The sequence below is a fragment of the Littorina saxatilis genome, linkage group LG2 (genome assembly GCF_037325665.1).
Source record: "Littorina saxatilis isolate snail1 linkage group LG2, US_GU_Lsax_2.0, whole genome shotgun sequence".
Lineage (NCBI taxonomy): Eukaryota > Metazoa > Mollusca > Gastropoda > Littorinimorpha > Littorinidae > Littorina > Littorina saxatilis.
The window spans coordinates 52,748,220-52,768,702 of record NC_090246.1 but is presented as its reverse complement, the minus strand read 5'-3'; the positions used below and the strand labels follow the sequence as shown (position 1 = coordinate 52,768,702).

The following is a 20,483-nucleotide window of genomic DNA, read 5'->3' as shown; positions in this document are numbered from 1 at the left end:
CAGCTTTGGGGCTTTAAAAAGGCACACCCCTTATCCGGTGTAAAGTTCGGCTTGCCATCTCAGACCTGGCCGGGTATTATGTGGGACCGGGTCACATACCAAAAACTATAAGCCTGGGTGCTTTTTGCACAGTGAGAATTTTCATGAAATTGATTTCGTAAAACTAAAAGCCACTAGTTTTTAATTCCAACCTATCAGCATGCAGCGAGGGCATTGGTTTTTGGTTGTGTCCCAAGTGGAAGGATGATCTTATTCTTATTAATGTGGAAAAGACTAGCCAGATCTGAGATGGTGAGCCAACAGTTTTCAATGTAAACTTCACAGGCTTGATCAGTATGTGCTGGACAACGAATACACATTCTTAGATAGCAGGGGGGGGGACTCTCTTGTGATGAAAAAAGAGGAAATCCCTTTTCTCTCGGGGGGTTCGGGGGCTCCCCCGAAATTTTTTTAAATGGTACATTAAAATCTGTGCAATCTGGTGCATTCTGAGACTAAAATTCAACTCGTTTGGATCAGGTAAATAAGACATTCTCCTCACTCCCCCCCACAAAAAAAACAAACACAAAAACACACCCAACCAAACAAAAAACACACTTTCACACAACAATGGTAACATTGTAATGGTGCATACTTACTCCATTACTGGCAATAGTATGATCCAAGTGACGCCCCAATGCATTGAAGCTCAAAATAACTTTTTGTTTTCAGGAGTTTTCAGTCAGCACAATTTAACTCGCAAGCCTCCAGTGTTCTGTTCCATCTTCACTTCTCTCCATATCATTCAGTCAACAAGTTATAGATACTGTGATGAAATGGGACACGGAAACATAGATTACTCCAGCGGAATACATAAGTTGTGTCCGCGGAAATCCGCGGAAAAGTCCCACCCCTGAGATAGTGACCAGCACAATACAGTAATACAAGGTATCATGGTCTGTGAGTGTGAACATGAGTTGCACAGAACATTGGTTCAGTGATGTAAAGGAGGAGGTTAGTATGCACTGTATTTGCACAAATATAGACGTACAACTTTTGCAGCAAAAAAAGAACACAGACACAAACTGACATGTAAGAGTTTAATTCCTGATACGATTCGATATCTATAATGGTAGAACAGTTATATCTTTCTTTCTTTCTTTATTTGGTGTTTAACGTCGTTTTCAACCGTTCAAGGTTATATCGCGACGGGGAGAGGGGATAGAGCCACTTGTCAATTGTTTCTTGTTCACAAAAGCACTAATCAAAAAATTGCTCCAGGGGCTTGCAACGTAGTACAATATATGACCTTACTGGGAGAATGCAAGTTTCCAGTACAAAGGACTTAACATTTCTTACATACTGCTTGACTAAAATCTTTACAAACATTGACTATATTCTATACAAGAAACACTTAACAAGGGTAAAAGGAGAAACAGAATCCGTTAGTCGCCTCTTACGACATGCTGTGGAGCATCGGGTAAATTCTTCCCCCAAACCCGCGGGGGGTAGAACAGTTATATAAACTGGCATTTGCACACAGCATCTCAAGTACACAAAATGTCCCGTTAAATCTCAACTTACATTTCTCATTCATGTCTTTGAAAGTGGTCATATCCACAGCCCCTATCTTCTATTTATTTTATGCAATGCACGGAATGAAAGTAACTCGACACTTTTACACAATAGCAGCATCTGCACAGCTTCACATACAATCTCTTTCACTCGCACAACACAAAGAAACATACAAATTTAAAACAATGCTTTCTGGGTCTACATTAAAGAAAAATAGCGGGTAGCTGACAAGACCTAATTCAGTACAAAATGTTAACTTCATTTCACCCTGTTCATTCTCTTAACTCATTTCTCATCAGCAAAATCAAACAAATATGTCATACAGTAATATACACAGAATAGCATGAACTTGACAATTTTCTATTCAAACATACATAAATCAACTTTTAAGAGTCTTGTTCCTATTACTGAACGAGAAACCAGCAACAGGAGTTGCGACACACAGGTATTCCACTATCAAGTCGGCATCACCGGCTTCAGTTTTTGGACCCCCCTGGTACAGCCCCCATGCGTGTGGGGTCCTGCGAGGGGTAGTGCATCATGCCTGGACCGCCGTGACGAGGGGGCATACCTGGGGGTGGACGCATGGGCATCACGCCTGGCGGAGGGGGAGGCAGTCGCATTCCTGAAAGACAAAGAAGTACACTGTAAATCATGTGCCATCATTCTAATCCTTACCATCCTGATGAAGACAGCGCCAGGCTGACAACAATTTAAAAAAGAACTTACCAAAACTGAATGCTGTTGTGTGTTATTTTTGTTTTGAAGTAACAGGTTTTATATTAACATTTCCATTGGTATCATCTTAAGATAAAGATTTCAATAAATACAGTAAAATGCAAAGCTAAAAGTACATTGTAAAGTCAAAATTAGAGAAAAGACCAACACCAGCAATCTAAGACTTCTGTGAATGCTCCAGTTCACACCTCTTACAGGAGACAGCAAGTTCTGTCACCGTAACAAACACAGAAGTGTCATACTTTGTCAAGGAGTTGGCTGTTTACTTTTTACTAGCATTGCTACTACACGTGATTTGTGAACACTAGACTGCTCCGGAAAAAAAGTCAACAAAGTAGCAGAGAAGATACATTTCTCAACAACAAAAAGGGAAGGAAGCTAGGTTGTTGTGTTAGAGAAAAGGCTCAAGTCAGACATCTTTAAGCACTCATCACAGATGCGCCATATAAATGTGCATATGCACGGCAGGGCACCAACATAAAATTGTGTGCGGGGGGGTTCCTCTCAAATCAAACAAACAAACAAAACATGATGCAGCCTTGCATCTTTTAAAATCTTCTGAAGAAAACCAGGTTACAAGAGAAAAATCTTCATGCTTTTCAGGAAAAGTCAAAACACAGAACAATACACACCTGGTGGGGGAGGGCCCCTGGGTGGCATCCCAAAGGGTGGAGGTGGGCCCATGGGAGGAGGTCCACGTGGGGGCATGCCTCTCGGAGGCATTGGAGGCATGTTGGGTGGAGGGCCTCCACCCAGGTTAAAGTAATTGTTGGACAACTCCTCTGGTGGCATGGGCAGAGCTGGAAGAAATAAAAACAAAACTCACTAATAAGCAAGAGTTTCATACATAAGACAAACATAATTTTTTCTTCTTTTACAGTTCACATGAGCAAGATATACATTTGTACAAAAGCCACTTTTTCCAGTGAAACACAACACAGAAACATCTTGCTTACTATCCTCTATTCCTGACTCATCCCTCTACTGAAAGCAGTGAGGCACACTGAATCTGGTCCCTGCATCTTTTCTTTATCATTAACAACTTACTTACTTACTGCCGATTATGCCGGTCGGCATGTAGGGCAGCAACGTATTATTCATAAAATCACAAACAAAAAAACTATCTAACTACAAATTGGTGGACAAACGTAAAGACATCTCTGTGAGGTTACATCAGTCTTGGCAAACAGGTAACAAACAAACCCACACACAAAAATAAAGACATGCACGAATAGCTCACCACCAGGTAGACCAGGCACAGGTTCCAGAGGCACGTCACTCTCTGAAGTCTGGGGGCGAGGCGCCAACTGCTGTCCCTGTGAGCGTCCCCACTTGATGTTCAGGCGACGCCCGTTGATAATCAGCTTGTTGAATGACTTCTCTGACGCCGCCTCTGCTGAGGCCCGGATGGTGAACTGAACGAATGCACACTGCTGCTTGCTCACCACGTTCACTGAGCGAATTTCGCCAAACTGGTAAAAGTGGTCCCTGAGAAATATGAAGGAAACATAAAGTTGACAAATGTATCTAGACAGGAGAAACAATGCCAATTTGTTTTTCTGAGAGAAAAGACTTGATGATCTAAAAGAGCATGCAGCCATCATTTTGAAAGGAAGGATATATAAAATGGTTTAATAAACAAATGAAGGTCATCTTCCACTTTTGGGGTGTTGCAGGTAGCTTTGTTTCCTCCTTGGGGATGAAGCTACCAGGGGAAGGGATTGTGTTGGAGGTGCGGGTAGAGGGGTAGCCCTCCCGGTGCTCCCCCTTGGACCTCCCTAGTCTAGGACCCTGGGTCTTCGCGAGGTGGCCATTGTGGCGTAATCCCTCCGGACTAGCATAACGTTTCCCTATCCCAAGACCGACCGTGCGTGGTCTATGACCACATCCTCTACGAGGTGACCCTATCAACTAGGCAGCGAAAGCCCCTAGGCGAAACACGGCGGATCTAGAGGAGAGAACCTCGATAAAAAATTTGAGCTGCCATGAAGACGGAGCATGTTGGCTGAGGACAGCGGGCAGACCTTCTGTGCCGACACCCATCTACAGGAGAAAACCAGGCATGCACGCATCAAACCCAACATGGCCATACAAACGGATATTCGACGGTATGGTGCTCATCCCGCGGATCGCCAGGCGGAGACAGCGCCGGGTCCCCAGCCTCATCTTCCACTTTAAAACCTGAAATAATGTTCATTATTTGCCCAAACCTCATCTGTGTGACTGTGAGGACATGTAACCGCATGATTACTGAAACTGAAAACAAACAAGGACATTTTCTGTGCATTGTGTGGGTATGCCTGTGTGCACATGTAGAGTTTCTGTTGCTCTGTTTCACTTGCATGTGGCAGTTCTTGTTCCGGCAAGCGAAGCAGGAATCTTACCTGAGTTCCTTCTCTCCAACCTTGTCCCCCAGGTTTCCCACATAGAGCGTGGTGACACTCTTGTCTTCAGGTGTCTCAAGCTTGGGCATGGAGTTGTAGCGACCCAGCAGTTTCTCTGCCACAGGGTCGTTGATCCCGTAGAATCGGTCCTTGATGTTCTGGTCAGCCAGAGGGTCGTCAGGGTCGGTGGGCTTTTCGTGTCTGCAGAGGAAGACAGCCAGGTTATCAGTTGTCACAGTTAAATGTTGTTCCTTTCTTTTCAAATGCCCTTTTCCACACACTCTTTACTACATGGTTAGGGTTGAGAAATGTTATTTATTTAAAAAATTATTTCTTACCCTTGGTGGAGAGCAGTTTATATCCAACAGACACCTACGGCAGAAAGAAGACAATATCTGGGTGTGACAGATGGACACCTTAAGTCCATTTCGACCCCTCTTCTTTTTTGTGCTTATTTGTACATTTAATCTTTCCCAAGAGCTCACCATTCTTCACATCTTTTATTCATAAACACTTAAAATTAATTTTGTCTGCTGAATCCTGCAAACTTGTTTTTCTTTTATTCACGGCATACCTGCCGTTCAGATGAAGTCTCTTCATGATTTTTTGCGTCAACTTCCTTTAAAACTAGTCACAGGTTCAATATACATAATGAATTGTAAAACTTAACAATAATTGCCCCCCCAAATCTGCTGGTATTTTCTGTCTCACAAGACCCACCTGTACGGACACTCTTCTCCACGCTTGCACTCCCCTTTGACCCAGAAGGAACAGATGTGAGGGCGATTGCGTTTGTAGTAGGGAGTGGTGCGGGCTAGCTTCAACAGCATGTCACTTGGGGCCTGGGCTTTACCAGCCAAAGCACCAACTGGTGAAATCCCGTCACTGTTAGCTATCTGAAAATAAAAAGAAATAGCAGTTACACCACAACATTCCTTTGTACAGACCATAATATTAATTACAAAATACTAATATTGTGCTGTAAGTTTTGGTTCCTTTTGGTTGTGATCGAACACCAAGAAACTAGCTAAACGTTACTGAACTTTCAACATTCTGTCTCACAAACTCATCCATACAACCGTTACATGCAGCCCAAACTTTTGAACTGGAATAAAAGCTAATGAAGTTTTAATGTACGAAGTAATTAGTGTTTACAGCCTTATTACAATCACTGCTTTAAATAGAACACACAAGCAAGGATTCATGTTTCACAGTTGACATTGTTAACAATACTATGCAACTTTGGAAGTTCATAACACTCACCTCTCTTTCCATATTCTGTGTGTAGTACTCTTTGTTGACGTCAGATTTAGGCATGCTTTCTTGAAGCTTGAGAGCTTGGTCTCTCACTTGCACCGGTAAGCCTGAAAAGTAAAGATGTTTGCAAACATTATGACTTTTTCACTTTGGACGTTTTCTTTTCAAATAAACGGCTAATATTTAACAGGACAAACAAACTATGAGAACAGAACTAAAAATTAAAACATAAGGATATTAATATTAAGCACTACTTCAACTTGCTACAAAAGAAAAAAAAATCAATACAAAAAGTCTGTCATTTTCAATGACAATGTCACACATACACATTCTCTCTTAATTGGATCAAAGATAATCTGATCCTTTGCACTGCAGTTTAAAATAAAGTTATAGTTTCTTACCATATTCCAGATCTAGCAGACAAGTTTGACAAACGTTTCTGAGTTTGCTGCAAGTCTGACACACTTCTGTCTTCTTGAATCGCATGCGGGCACCTGGGCACCAGCGGAAGACAGTGAAAGGACGAGCACATGTTTTGCACTCCTTGCCGTACTTCTCCTTTGTCTTTTAGATCAAGAAAAAAACAAGATACACAGATTACAAAAAAGTCTGATACAGCTACAGTCATGTCAATCTATAATCCATCAAACTGCCATTGCACGACAACCTACCATTATCTTCTTCTTCTTCTTCTTCGTTCATGGGCTTAGACTCCCACGTTCACTCATGTTTTCAGCACGAGTGGATTTTTACGTGTATGACCGTTTTTACCCCGCCATTCAGGCAGCCATACGCCGATTTCGGGGGAAGCATGCTGGGTATTTTCGTGTTTCTATAACCCACCGAACTCTGACATGGATTACAGGATCTTTTCCGTGCGCACTTGGTCTTGTGCTTGCGTGTACACACGAAGGGGGTTAAGACACTAGCAGGTCTGTACATAAGTTGACCTGGGAGATCGGAAAAATCTCCACTCTTAATCCACCAGGCTCACGAACTCACGACCTCCCGATTAGGAGGCCGACGTCTTACCACCACGCCACTGCGCCCGTCAACCTACCATTATTAGACAGGGATGTTGCTTCAAATTCATACCTATAGGACAAATGTCCTAGCTCTTCAGCATCAATAGGACATTTGACCGCTTTCAGAAATTTCAATGGGACGTCAGAATATTTTCATTTTCAAGAATGACGCTCGCTGTGTCACCCCCCCCCCCACCCCCCCCCCGTTTTTGACCCTAATGTAGCACAGGATGCCGTTGAATAGCCAAACGTGTTCAGCTTTTGTTGAACTTTGGCAGGCTTTAGTTTTAGTTTTCGGTGGCATAACTCAGAGTGCTTCGTCAAAATGTCTCGAACTGAAAGCAAAAGCAGACGCAAGACTTGGACAGTTGGAGTTGTCTCCCATACTCCTAACTTTAATGTGCTGCAGACGGGTGTCACCCAAACGCAAGATCCGCACTGCACAACTTCAGTGCACCTGTACGCAAGAGTGCTTGGTCGCTTTTTGAAAATGTGTATCTTGAAAGGAACATTAACGAATATCGCGCTGTCCGAAGGAATTGAGTTCTTATCGGACAATGCCAGCGCTCAGCTCAAAACAATAGGACATCTGACCGCAATGCGGTTATGTGAATCGGACATTTGAGCCTCTTAATCGGTCTATGTCCGATGTCCAACGCCTAACGACATTCCTGTTAGATATGGCTATTTAATATCAAATTAAAATAAAATAGTAAAATCAGTATTCATGAAGTAAAATCAGATAACATGTTAGTTGTTACTTGAAATAGAAGTGTTTTCATATGAGTTATACTTGTAGAAACTTTAAGTTATAACTAAGTTATACTTATACCTATAATGTTCACTGTGTACTCAACACATAAATTATGAATGACACAGAAAATTAACTTCTACATGTAATTTTAAAACTTCTCTACATGTATTTTTCAAAAACAAAAAATACTTACCATCCTGATGTAAGGATTGTCCCCCAGGCATGTCTGACAAAGAATGGGAAACTCCTGAAAGAACAAAGTATATATATGTGCACGTCCATGATTGATACTGGGTAACATACACAATCAGTGAGTGACTAACTTTGCTGGTCTTTAAACTTGCTCTCACAAAGCCTTGGACTCAGTTGATGGTTTCACGTGATGCATGACAACTTTGTCTGATAAAATAAAACGTGTTTGCAAAAAAAGTTGTGTTTGTGAAATTTTTTAATATATTTGTTTATCGAAGCATGGTCTCAAAATGGTGCTTGAAAGTGGGACATGAACAAAGATTCTCACTTCTATGCACTGGTGTTTTTGTTAGAAACACCAAAGATCATTTGTTGGGGCACATGATTTTAGGTTGGGACAGATTTTTCAATGAAAACTTTATTCGCATTTGGGCGAGTAGATGAACATTTCTACTCGTCAGTTACATATGTTTCTACTCGCCATGGCGAGTAAAATACTCGCCACTTTCAGGGCTGCAATGTGTTATGGATGTCCTGTCTCAGAAAATAAATGTCCACCTCAGTGATGTTCCGAGGCGTCGGTCATCGGTCATACACCGATTTAAGTTGTAAAATGACCGATTGCAAACACCTCTGTCCCGTCAAATGTCCGATCCGATCGCGAAGTCAGCGGTCATTGTCCGATAGTATTACGTCCAGAGAGGTCACTGCAAGAAGAATCTGTACAAACTGAAGTATCAAACCCCGTTAAAACGAGTTAGAATCGAGTCCTACTTGAAGTGACTGAACTTGAATTTTCACTCTTGGTCGAACAATAACACAAGGGACGCAACTCTCGACCGAACAATATTACAAGAGCCACAACTCTCGCTACTTTTGACAGCGACACGTTTCTTCCGCCGCCACATTTTTGCAAAAATGCCGCCGAAGAAAAAGGTTTGCGTGGGAAAAGGGCAGACACTTTTGAGTGGCTTTGTTAAAAAAAAAAGGACGACACGGACAGTCAAGTTGCAGGGCCTTCGGCCCCGTCGGAGACTGAAGCCTCAGAAGGTGAGCCAATAGATCTACAACCTCAGGAAGAGACGCAGGAAGAGACGCAAGAAACGAAAGTAGGGGCGACCAGAAAGTTTGTGCAGAGCTGGTTTTCTATGTTCCCTTGGCTCAGCTACAGCAAAGAAAAAGAACTGATGTTCTGCACCATCTGTCAGGATGGCGTTGCCTCAAACTCGTTCACCGTTGGTTGCAGCAACTTTCGCAAATCCGTGTGTGTGTGTGTGTGTGTGTGTGTGTGTGTGTGTGTGTGTGTGTGTGTGTGTGTGTGTGTGTGTGTGTGAAAGATCACTTATGACATTCTGAAGCATGTGTCTGTGTGTGTGTGAAAGTAACCCTACTGAACACTGTTGCATTTAAAATATTAAAATAAATTTAGAACTGTTCAGTTTTTATTTACCTTTATTCATATATTCTCAGTCATCTAAAAAGGTAAGGTGCCATGATTGGTTCGCTTGATCTGAATGTCCTATTGTTTTTTTGTAGTCAGGACATGATGTCCTATTAGTTTTTTGATTCAGGACATTTTGTCCTGTTGCCCTCCAGTCCTGGGAACATCACTGCACCTGCCCAAAAGGCAAAATGAATTTTATTTTTTACTATGTTTAGCTGGACCAACACCTGCAACAGTGCGTTACATGTCCTTACACCCCACCAAGGTTCTGTGCGACCCCTAGACACTAGCCTCCTCGATTTAACCGAATAGACATTAAATAAACACGTTAAAAAATACAGTGGATACATAAAACAGAAAGACTTACCGAATCTTCCCAGTTTTGTCGGTTGTACGTATTTGCACCTTTGGAAGTCGCCATCTTTGCAATAATGTCTAATATCTATTTACAGAATATTCTTAGAACAGAATGACAGTGCTCTGCTAAAGGAATCAATTAGTAACAGCGGCGGTTTGTAACACACAGTTGAAGTTATCTCTGTCCACTGGAAAAATGAAACAAATCTGCACTTCTGTATCCTCAAATGCTTGTAATCAACGTTCTACGATCTCATTTAATAATTACTATTTGTAGAAACTCTGGTATAAAGACAAACTTATAGTGGACGAGAACTGAAAAAAATATGAACATATAGTAAATTAAGATAACTGTATGGTTTCAAAAACGTACATAAGCCAAAATATATTCTGGAATTGTAGAATGACTAATATTTAAAGTTGATATACAATTTTAGATTTTTAGAGATTTCGGCAAATTTTCGCTCCCATCTTTTACACCATTGTTTATGGTCTGACTAAATACTACGCGACCGCACGCGGCCTTGCACTACCTTGCACTATCAAACTAAATCATGTAGGGGAAGGGCCCCTAATATGGACCACTTTTTGTTTCATGCTGATAACTAGCTTGTTTTCTTGCGAAGAAGTTTCATTTTGTGTTTGGTAGTCCTTCTCTTTTAGGTTAACCGTTAGGCCTAATTATAGTGAAATAGCTTTGATAGACATTCAGCAAAAATTAAATACAGAAAAAACACAAAGGGTCCGTATTAGGAGCCTTGGCGCCTAATATGGACCAGTGAAGCGGCCTTCACGAATCACTGTCAAAAGCGCCCTATACTTCAAAATAACATGATACAACCCAAGTTATTGTGCATGTCAGACTAATTCAAATATGCTTTATATTTATCTGTTTCGGGTTGATGAGAGCATTATTTGAAGCACACCAGGAAACTAAAGAAGCTTATCAAAAACAGAGTGAAAATAAGTGAAATTATCAACTTCCGCAAAAAGAAGACAATTTCATATATTTTTTTGAAAGCTCGAGGGCTAGTTATAGGTTATTTTCAGCAAGCTTCTTTAATGAATTAATGAAAATAGCCTTTATCTTTTATTTTCTTCGATTTGTTGAAGGTGGTCCATATTAGGGGACTCACACATACTTTGAGATTTTGCTATTATTTTTTGTTTGCCGGCAGTAGAAACTCGGGGTCAAAACTGCTAAAATGTAACAAATACGGTCTTATCTGTCATATATAGCAATTTTTGTGTGATAAAAGCTTTGGTTGTGGACAGAAACTTGACGAGTCCGTTTTAGCCGTCAAAGTTAGAGTGAACGCTGCCAAAAGTGAAAAAAAGATAAAAAGCCTAACGGTTTTAAGGTTTGTGTTTCTGCAACTGTTTTGACATGCGCAAGTTATCCAGATAGGGTGAATACAGCGAATGAAATTGTTTTTAGCGCTCTAGCGCCGTTAGTTTGTCAGATCAAGAGGTGGTCCATATTAGGAGCCGGTCCATATTAGGAGCCCTTCCCCTACATGTACTATTGTTTTTATATATATAGTATCTTCACAACATTATCTGACTTTATACCAAAATTTAAGTCACAGAAATAAAAAATAAGGGAGTTATGATGTATTTTGCGACGAACTATCGAGCGAAAGTGAAAGCATCGTGGTTCAGCGTCCGACCATGTTCGCATTGATCTAAGAACGCAGGCTCAACCTCAAAATAAAGAATGTTCATGTAATAATTTTATATATCTAGAATCTTCACAACATTATCATACTTTGTACCGAGTTTTAAGTCACAGAAATAAAAAATAAGGAAGTTAAGATGCATTTTCGAAGAGCTAGCGAGCACAAGTGCAAGCATCGGATATCTGCGTCCGACCATGTTCGCATTGTTTTTAGAATCGCAGGCACGACCATAAATTAAAGTACGGTTGTTTAATATTCTTATATATCTAGTATCTTCAGGACATCATCTGCCTTTACACCGAGTTTTAAGTCACAGAAAAAAAGGGAGTTATGATGCATTTTGGAAGATCTAGCGAGGATGATGATAAAGATGATGAAAATTATGATAATGATGATTATGATAATCAGTGATGGTAATGATGATGATACTCGAATGAATGGAGCAAAAGAGAGCGATAACTAGAAAAATGAACATCAGCATGTACAACAACAACAACAACAACAACAACAACAACTTACCGTGTGTGAGTGTTTGTTAGTCGGTATACGTGAGTGCCAGTGTGTGTGTGTGTGTGTGCGTGTGTGTGTGTGTGTGTGTGTGTGTACGTGTGTGTGTGTGCGTGTGTGTGTGTGTGTGTGTGTCCGGTGTGTCAGTGTGTGTGTGTGTGTGTGTGTGTGTGTGTGCTCTGTGTGTGTGTGTGTGTGTGTGTGTGTGTGTGTGTGTGTGTGTGTGTGTGTGCCCGGTATAGTGTTCATGCAATATTCGTATAGATCTAGTATATCCATAGAGAATACTACATGGCTTGCTGTGTCGTACCAGATTTACACGAGTTGTTTTTTTAATATTGAACTGCGAGCGAAAGCGAGCTGTTCACTATTTGAAAAAGCAACGAGTGTAAATCTGGTACGGAACAGCAAGCCATGTAGTATTCTGTTTATCCTACATACTGAACTTACGTGTATTTTACTGAAAATGTCCTGCATTCGAGGCAGCTAAATTGAAGACGCTTGTTTTAGAACCTCGATCTCTTCTAAAGCCTCGTGCAATCTATTACGTCAAAGCAAAGAAACGTCACTCTGAAAGTGTGGCGTGACGTGTTAGTTCTAAAGATTCATCGAGGGTAATTAGCGAGCGCAATTTGTGTTTCTATAATGACGTTTGTCTCGGTGACTTTGGCATCATAAGCAGTGGAAAAACAGGTCCCTGCCAGACTTGCTTGACATGACCTCATTTACATGATATACACACGTGTGATTTGAACGATTATTACCTCACGGGTGTCTCTCTCACGTATGTAGGATAAATAACATTACCTGATTTTGTATCGAGTTTTAAGTCATAGAAATAACAAGTCGCGCAAGGCGAAATTACTACATTTAGTCAAGCTTACAAGCTCCTGTGTATAGTAGTAGTATGTCGTAGTAGTGGACTGTAAATAATGATCGACCGGCGATTGGATACAAGCTCCAGTGGTCAAGCTGTGGAACTCACAGAATGAAACTGAACGCACTGCATTTTTTCACAATGACCGTAGTCCGCCGCTTGTGCAAAACGGAGCGAAACTGACGAACCTGTTCAGCGCGGTAGTGGTTTCGCTGTGCTGCATAGCACGCTTTTCTGCACCTCTCTTCGTTTTAACTTTCTGAGCATGTTTTTAATCCAAACATATCATATCTATATGTTTTTGGAATCAGGAACCGACAAGGAATAAGATGAAATTGTTTTTAACTCGATTTCGGAAATTTAATTTTAATCATAATTGTTTTATTTTTAATTCAGTTTCAGAGCTTGTTTTTAATCCAAATATAACATATTTATATGTTTTTGGAATCAGGAAATGATGTAAAATAAGATGAACCTAAATTTGGATCGTTTTATTAAAAAGAATACAATTTTCAGATTTTTAATGACCAAAGTCATTAATTAATTGTTAAACCACCAAGCTGAAATGCAATACCGAAGTCCGGCCTTCGTCGAAGATTGCTTGGCCAAAATTTCAATCAATTTGATTGAAAAATGAGGGTGTGACAGTGCCGCCTCAACTTTTACAAAAAGCCGGATATCATGGACGTCATCACTAAGTATTTATCGAAAAAAAGAAAAAAACTTCCGGGGATATCATTCCCAGGAACTTTCATGTCAAATTTCATAAAGATCGGTCCAGTAGTTTGATCTGAATCGCTCTACACACACACACGCACGCGCACAGACACACACAGACACACACACACACACACACACACACACACACACACACACACACACACACACACCGCCCTCGTCTCGATTCCCCCCTCTATGTTACAACATTTAGTCAAAACTTGACTAAATGTAAAAATGAAGGGAGTTATGATCCATGTAAATGTAATTTTTTTTATATATCTAAATTAGTATATATGCGTGTTTGTGTGTGTGTGTGTGTGTGTGTGTGTGTGTGTGTGTGTGTGTGCCGCGTGCGCCGGTTCCCGGGTCTGCGTGCGTGCGTGCGTGTGCGTGCGTGCGTGCGTGCGTGCGTGCGTGCGTGCGAGTGCGTGCGTGCGTGCGTGCACGGTGTGTGTGTGTGTGGGCCGCGCCGCGTGCGTTACGGCGTGCGTGCGTGCGTGCGTGCGTGCGTGACGCACTGCGCACGTGCGTGCGTACGCGCGCACGTGCGTGCGTACGTGTGTGTGTGTGTGTGTGTGTGTGTGTGTGTGTGTGAGTGTGTGCGTGTGTGCGTGAGCGGCCAGCATGTACAACAACAACAACAACAACAACAACATCAAGTCAATTTCATGTGTGCTTGTGTGTGTTTGTGTGTATGTGTGCTTGTGAGTGACGGTGTGTGTGTGTGTGTGTGTGTGTGTGTGTGTGTGTGTGTGTGTGTGTGTTTGTGTGTGCGTGAGCGGCCAGCATGTACAACAGCAACAACTACAACATCAAGTCAATTTCACACTTTCGACAAACTTGTCTCGTGTCCGGGATCAATAGTATGAAGGCTACATGTAATAGGCACTATTTCTTTGGAACCAACTTGAAGTCGATAAGAGTAGTATGCCTGCCAAACGGTTGTGTGACGTGTCTAGTGTGTTGGCGAAGTGTCTTGTGCTTGTCACTTCTCGCTTTCAGCCCTCACCGCTGGCTAGCACCGTCTGTCCTTTTTAGGACAATGCGAAAAGAGAGCAGAATGCGTCAGTCTCTCCTGCCAGTACAATAACCTCTCCACAACAAGCCCTATGTAGTGCCTCCATCGCGGCGACAGGCGTAAACTGGGTACCGCAAGGCCCCAGGCTAGACTACAAGGACTCGGAGGAGGTTGGCCCCTAGACGTGCGGCATGCGGGCCCACCGGTGTGTGGAAACGCCCAGGTGCCCACGAACCAACCTCCAGCTATGGGTCAAATAGCCGGGCAGGATAGGCTCGTCAACCCTGGCAGGCAGCTATCCTAAGAGAAGACCACTCTGAATTCAAAACGAGGGTAGAGGAGGCTCATCATCCATGGAAGGAAACTCGTCTAGGAGAAGGAAAACTCCGAAATGAAACCCACGCAGTCCCTCGAAGACGGAACGGCACTGGCCTTTTTTAGGCGGGGAGCAGACCGGGTGCCTACGCTATCCTCGACAAATGGTTGTGTCTTCTTCTTCTTCGTCGTTCACTAGATGGAGATGCCAATCGCCCGCACGAAAGCAGCTGTCCTCTGTAGGTCCTCCAGGCCGCCGAAGAGCTTGACCCTCAGTGGTACTGGTTCCGGCCACGATGCCTGCCTGGGAGCGTCGTGGAGTCGGCAGTTCTGCAGCAGGTGCTCAGCATTCATGATGTCTGCATTGCAGGAGCACATCTCGGACTCGCCAATTCTGAATTTGCTGTACATGTGGGCATTTAGTCGGTTGTGCCCTGTTCTCAGCCTGAACAGAATGACCTGGTCCCGTTTGCTCAGTTGGTAATAGCAGTCAGACTGGTTGAAGTTTGGGTGTTGCTGCTTCCATTTTTTTTTGGATAGGGCTTTAATGACAGTCGATAAGAGTAGTATGAAAAATTAAGTGCCTCATCCACAATTTGGCTCGTCATTTCAGCCGTAGAAAACAGGGGCGATGTCAATCGTGTCAACTTGAGTCTGGCGGCTCGCGTAACACTGACAGGATGGGGGCTGGGTTCCATGCCTACTGGACCGTTCGAAACTCTATTGACCGGAATCAGTCCTACTGGCCCAAATACTTCATGCATGATGTCGTCGTGGAATTCCTGCGTAACTCCATTCTTGGCGATTTTGATGTTTTGGTGAGAAATATTCTCTCAAATACGTCGATACGAAAATGTGTATGTTTCTCTGTGTGTGTGTGTGTGTGTGTGTGTGTGTGTGTGTGTGTGTGTGTGTGTGTGTGTGTGTACTATTTGCGAATATTGACACATTCACGCACACGCACAGTGCGCGCGTACAAACACACACACACACACACACACACTGACACACACGGCTCACGCACTGACTCACGCACACCGGCACCGGCACACACACACATACACTCACCCACACACAGACACACACACACACACACACACACACACACTCTGACACACCGGGCACACACACGCACACGCACACCGTCACACACACATAAACACACACACACAGACAGCGGACAGACACAGACACACAAACACTCACTCAAACCGTGACCGGCCTCAAACACAGACGCACACACAAACACGCACACACACTGACCAACACACACGCGCACAAACACACACACACATACACACACTGACACACCGAGCACGCGCACCCATTGCACTTCGCTCATAGCGGTTACAAAGTATGTTTGAATACAGGCTGGACAGCCGTGTGAGAAGGGTACTTTGTACTCGGAGAACGTACTCTGAGCAGGCTGTGTAGCTCAGTCTTCGGGTTGCTTTGCGATGATAGGCCCCTGTAGCCGCGCTGAAGCTATATATATAGCGATGGATGCTGCGGTTCCGCACTGCCGCCGTTCGGATAACTCAGTGAATGGAGCCAAATCGAAAATAAAGCCAAACTAGCAAAATATACAGTTTACATTTTGATCTTTTGAGTTTTTGTGTCTTTCGGATCCCGTTTTTTGTTTCATCGATCGTTTACTATTAATTTCCAAACAAGAATTTACGTCGCCATTACCGGACGCGATTTCCGGTGATGAAAAAAGCTTGACGTGATAATGCCGCGCGCGAAGAGATTCGAAGCAATTCCGTCTGTCAAAATTAAGGTTCTCACTGGAAAACGAGGACGTCCTAAAACTGTTCAGGTTGAACTTGACTCAGTCAAAGCGAAGACAGCATCATGACAATGAAAGCCCGATGGACAATTTGGAATCAACTAACTTGTTCTCTGGCTTGGGGGGTGCGGGGAGCAGTTTACTTTAATCTTACACTGATTACCAGTGCTAAGTACACGGAAGAACTGACACGTCACGTAACACGGTTACCCAACCGCAACGGACAGGGAGGGACGCAGTTTCGCACCCAACAATCACCCCCACAATAACTCCGCCCACCAAGCCAAAGGCTAAGAGCCCCACTACACCAATCGCTGACGCCACCCCCAACCACAGGGACGTTGAGTGACACACACTTATCCCCTAATTACACGAACCAGCCAACCCATGAGCGGGAACTGTTACCCGCCAATAAGACCTCAGATCAACTCTGACGAAACTATCTACTTAAACACGCAGAGTCAACTACTTGCCAGCTCTTAGCGTACCACCTCATATGTCCCAAATAGATTCTTATTCTGGGGACAGAAATAGAAAATTAGCATAGCATACTTGCCAGTGGGAACGCTCAGCTACTGTGATCAAAACCCTCCGAATTTGTGAGGTACACATACAACAAAATCCTCAATTACTGAGAGGTGCTTCAACTCAATCTGCCTCACATTAAGAGAGCAACAGCCCAACCAAGGGCAATATATACGATCTTCTCATCACCGACAGGCAAAACAGCCTTGACTACCGATCTCTACAATACGTTCACCTTCATTGGGAACGCTCAGCCCCTACTATCAAAGCTACTGTGATCATAACCCTCAGAATTTGTGAGGTACACATACAACGAAATCCTCAATCACTGAGAGGTACTTCAACTTAATCTGCCTCACATTAGGAGAGCAACAGCCCAACCAAGGGCTATATATATATGACCTTCTCATCACCGACAGGCAAAACAGCTTTGACTAGCGATCACTACAATACGTTTACCTTCATTGGAAACGCTCAGCCTCCACTATCAAAGCTACTGTGATTATAACACTCAGATCTTATGAGGTACACTACAAATCATACATAAATGATTATCTGTTTGTGGAGAAACAAAATAATGAGATGGGTTGAACAAACAACTACACCACTCCCCATATCTACCTGTACCATTAGTACACATAAAAGAACGGAATAAACCCGTTAAAGAAACAGTGACATTTATAATCACTGAGCCTCATATAAGTCTCAATCACTGAGAGGACATTTGGGTAATCAACCACCAGTACATGCAAGTACACCCCAACAAGGGAAATGAATAATAGTCATCTATAAATGATTATTCTCAATCGAGAAACAAGATGATGAGGATATGGGTTTGAATAGTTGTCCCCTGACGAGGCTACCTTTCAGTTTCCCCCCAAAAAACTCTATAAAATCACATGTTCAAAGAAGTTGTCCTAACAGCTTGAAACTGTAAATCTTGCCGAAAAGTACCATCTTTGGGAGAGGTACTTAGGGATCTCTGGGCTGCCTACTGCATTTGCCGGGTTTGGCAGACCCTTGATTTTTACCGCCCAGCTGACGAAGTAAAATTCTGAGATTTGGCCATCCCCAGTAAAGCATGTGATAACTGATATTTTCTGAGAACTGCTAAGACTCTGAACTAAGGCCAAAAAAAATAGGTGTGGTTAAGGTAACATAGCCAAACAAAATAGGGTAGGAAGGTAGGCAATCATTTTTTTTTTAAACTTTTTTTTCTAATGTGTACAAATTAAACCTACTTGACAGGGAAATAAGTGTGCGACTCGAGCGCTTTCGCTTTCATTGCGTTTTCTGCACTGTTTTTTTTTTTTTACAAAATAAAAAGTTATAGGGTCGGCCCCTAAAAATAGGGTAGGTCGGGTTACCGTAACCACACCTATTTTTTTTTTAGGCCTAATAGTTCAAATCATGCCTCTGAAGTCTCAATCAATAAATGGTGCTTCATGTGACATGTCCCCCAGGTACTTTGCCTATTAGGGGCTGGAGAATATTGTTCGATACAGTGCGTGTTTAAAAAACAACAACAAAAAACACACACATATACCACACAGTTCGTTTCGCGAGATATGGTGCATTACAAATTTCAATTAAATATGAAGAGTAAGACATTCATCTATGACTGGTGTTTTTGTGTGCGTTGGCACGCAACCACACATAATTTAATTAAAAGGAAAAAATGTTTGTGCATTCAATCGCGGTTACGGTAGTTAACTCCCTTGCGTCGTCTTTTCACTGGGAAACCATTACAAAACATTGCATATTAAAATGTTTTGCCCCAGCAGAAGAAATGTAACGGTATATCCCTTTTAAAAAGTATACGTATATGTTCATGCTAAACATGTCTCACTCTTGTTTTTGTTTTTCTTGATTTGCCTGTAAACAAAACGAACTGGGCGGCACAATTATTTCGGCAACTTGCCGCCCTAGCGCACGCGCGGAGTTGGCGATCCTGTCTAATATAATGATCTGACAAAGAGTAACTTTGTTTTGCTTTTATTTTGTAGGACGGACGGTGGAAAGGGGAGAGGGGGTGGGGGGGGGGGAATTGTCGTCAAGGGGGCGTGTCAGTTGCTCTGCAGACGCTCTGCAGTTTTTGATTGGCTGCGAGTGTCGGAGGCTGTCAGCTGGACCAGAGTCCACTTTCAAAGTGCATTGTAGAGACGAGATGTGCAAGCCGGTAGGCGGATGCTCCGCAGACAGCCCGGCCAAGGTACACTTTCGAAGTATCGAAGTATACTTACCCACGGCTACTCAGCCGTGTATTTGACATACTTTCAATCCGCTATGAGCGAGGTGCAATACCTCGCACGCGGCACACACACACACACGGCCGGCACACACCGGCACACACACACACTGTGACTGACACACACTGACACACCGGGCACACACACACACACACACACACACACACACTGACACACACTGACACACCGGGCACACACACACACTGACACACACTGACACACACACACACACACACACACATACACAAACACTCACGTATACACACACAAACACTCACGTTGACAAACACACACTCACCGATCGACACACTCACACGCCCCTGATAGCATGCTAACGTTAAATTAACGTTAAATTAACGTTAGCGGTAAACGTTAATTTAACGTTTACCGCTAACGTTAATTTAACGTTAATTTGCTCATGTGATAAAACGTTAAATTAACGTTAACATTTAACGTTAATCTAACGTTAATTTAACGTTAATCTAACCATAATATAACGTTAAAATTAACGTTAATTTAACGTTTTTTGCAAACATAAAAATAACCAAAATAAAACCAAAATAAAACCATAATATAACGGTTAGATTAACGTTATTTTAACGTTTTTTTAACGTTTTTTGCTAACATAAAAATAACCAAAATAAAACGTTTTATTAACGTTTATTTAACGTTATTTTAACGTTTTTTTAACGTTTTTTTAACGTTTTTTGCTAACATAAAAATAACCAAAATAAAACGTTTTATTAACGTTTATTTAACGTTTTTTTAACGTTAGCATGCAAACATAAAATTAACCAAAACAAAACCATAATCAAACGTTTTCATGCAAACGTTAAATTAACGTTCACATGCAAACGTTAAATTAACGTTCACATGCAAACGTAAAATCTACGTTCTCCTGAAAACATTAAAATAACATTTGCAAATACAAATTTGAATTAATGCACAGAAAATTCAAGATCACAAATTTTATTTAAAATTTAAATTGTTGGGGTCTTTAACAATTCAATATGTGAATACTAATTTGATAACAGTAACACTTTTAAAATGTTAAACAATGCAAACTTAATTCCTTCAATTGCTAAAACATGAAAATGTG

At 42.2% G+C, this 20,483-nt stretch overlaps 1 protein-coding gene and 1 long non-coding RNA gene across 2 annotated transcripts in view; both read right to left on the bottom strand.

Moving 5' to 3' along the window:
* Positions 1–1,065: 1,065 nt before the first annotated feature.
* Positions 1,066–9,852, bottom strand: LOC138959214 (pre-mRNA-splicing factor RBM22-like). The gene is made up of 9 exons (XM_070330610.1): positions 9,716–9,852; positions 7,906–7,959; positions 6,335–6,497; positions 5,940–6,040; positions 5,397–5,572; positions 4,677–4,877; positions 3,533–3,780; positions 2,925–3,092; positions 1,066–2,179 (listed from the first exon to the last, which is right to left on the bottom strand). The coding sequence occupies exons 1-9, from the start codon at positions 9,767–9,769 to the stop codon at positions 2,031–2,033; spliced, it is 1,314 nt and encodes a 437-aa protein (XP_070186711.1). The 5' UTR covers positions 9,770–9,852; the 3' UTR covers positions 1,066–2,030.
* A 10,485-nt stretch (positions 9,853–20,337) lies between these two features.
* LOC138959212 (uncharacterized) overlaps positions 20,338–20,483 on the bottom strand; it is a 6,867-nt gene continuing 6,721 nt past the window's right edge. The window contains exon 5 of the long non-coding RNA XR_011453659.1: positions 20,338–20,483. This exon is cut by the window's right edge and continues 1,819 nt beyond it. This is a non-coding gene — a long non-coding RNA (uncharacterized lncRNA).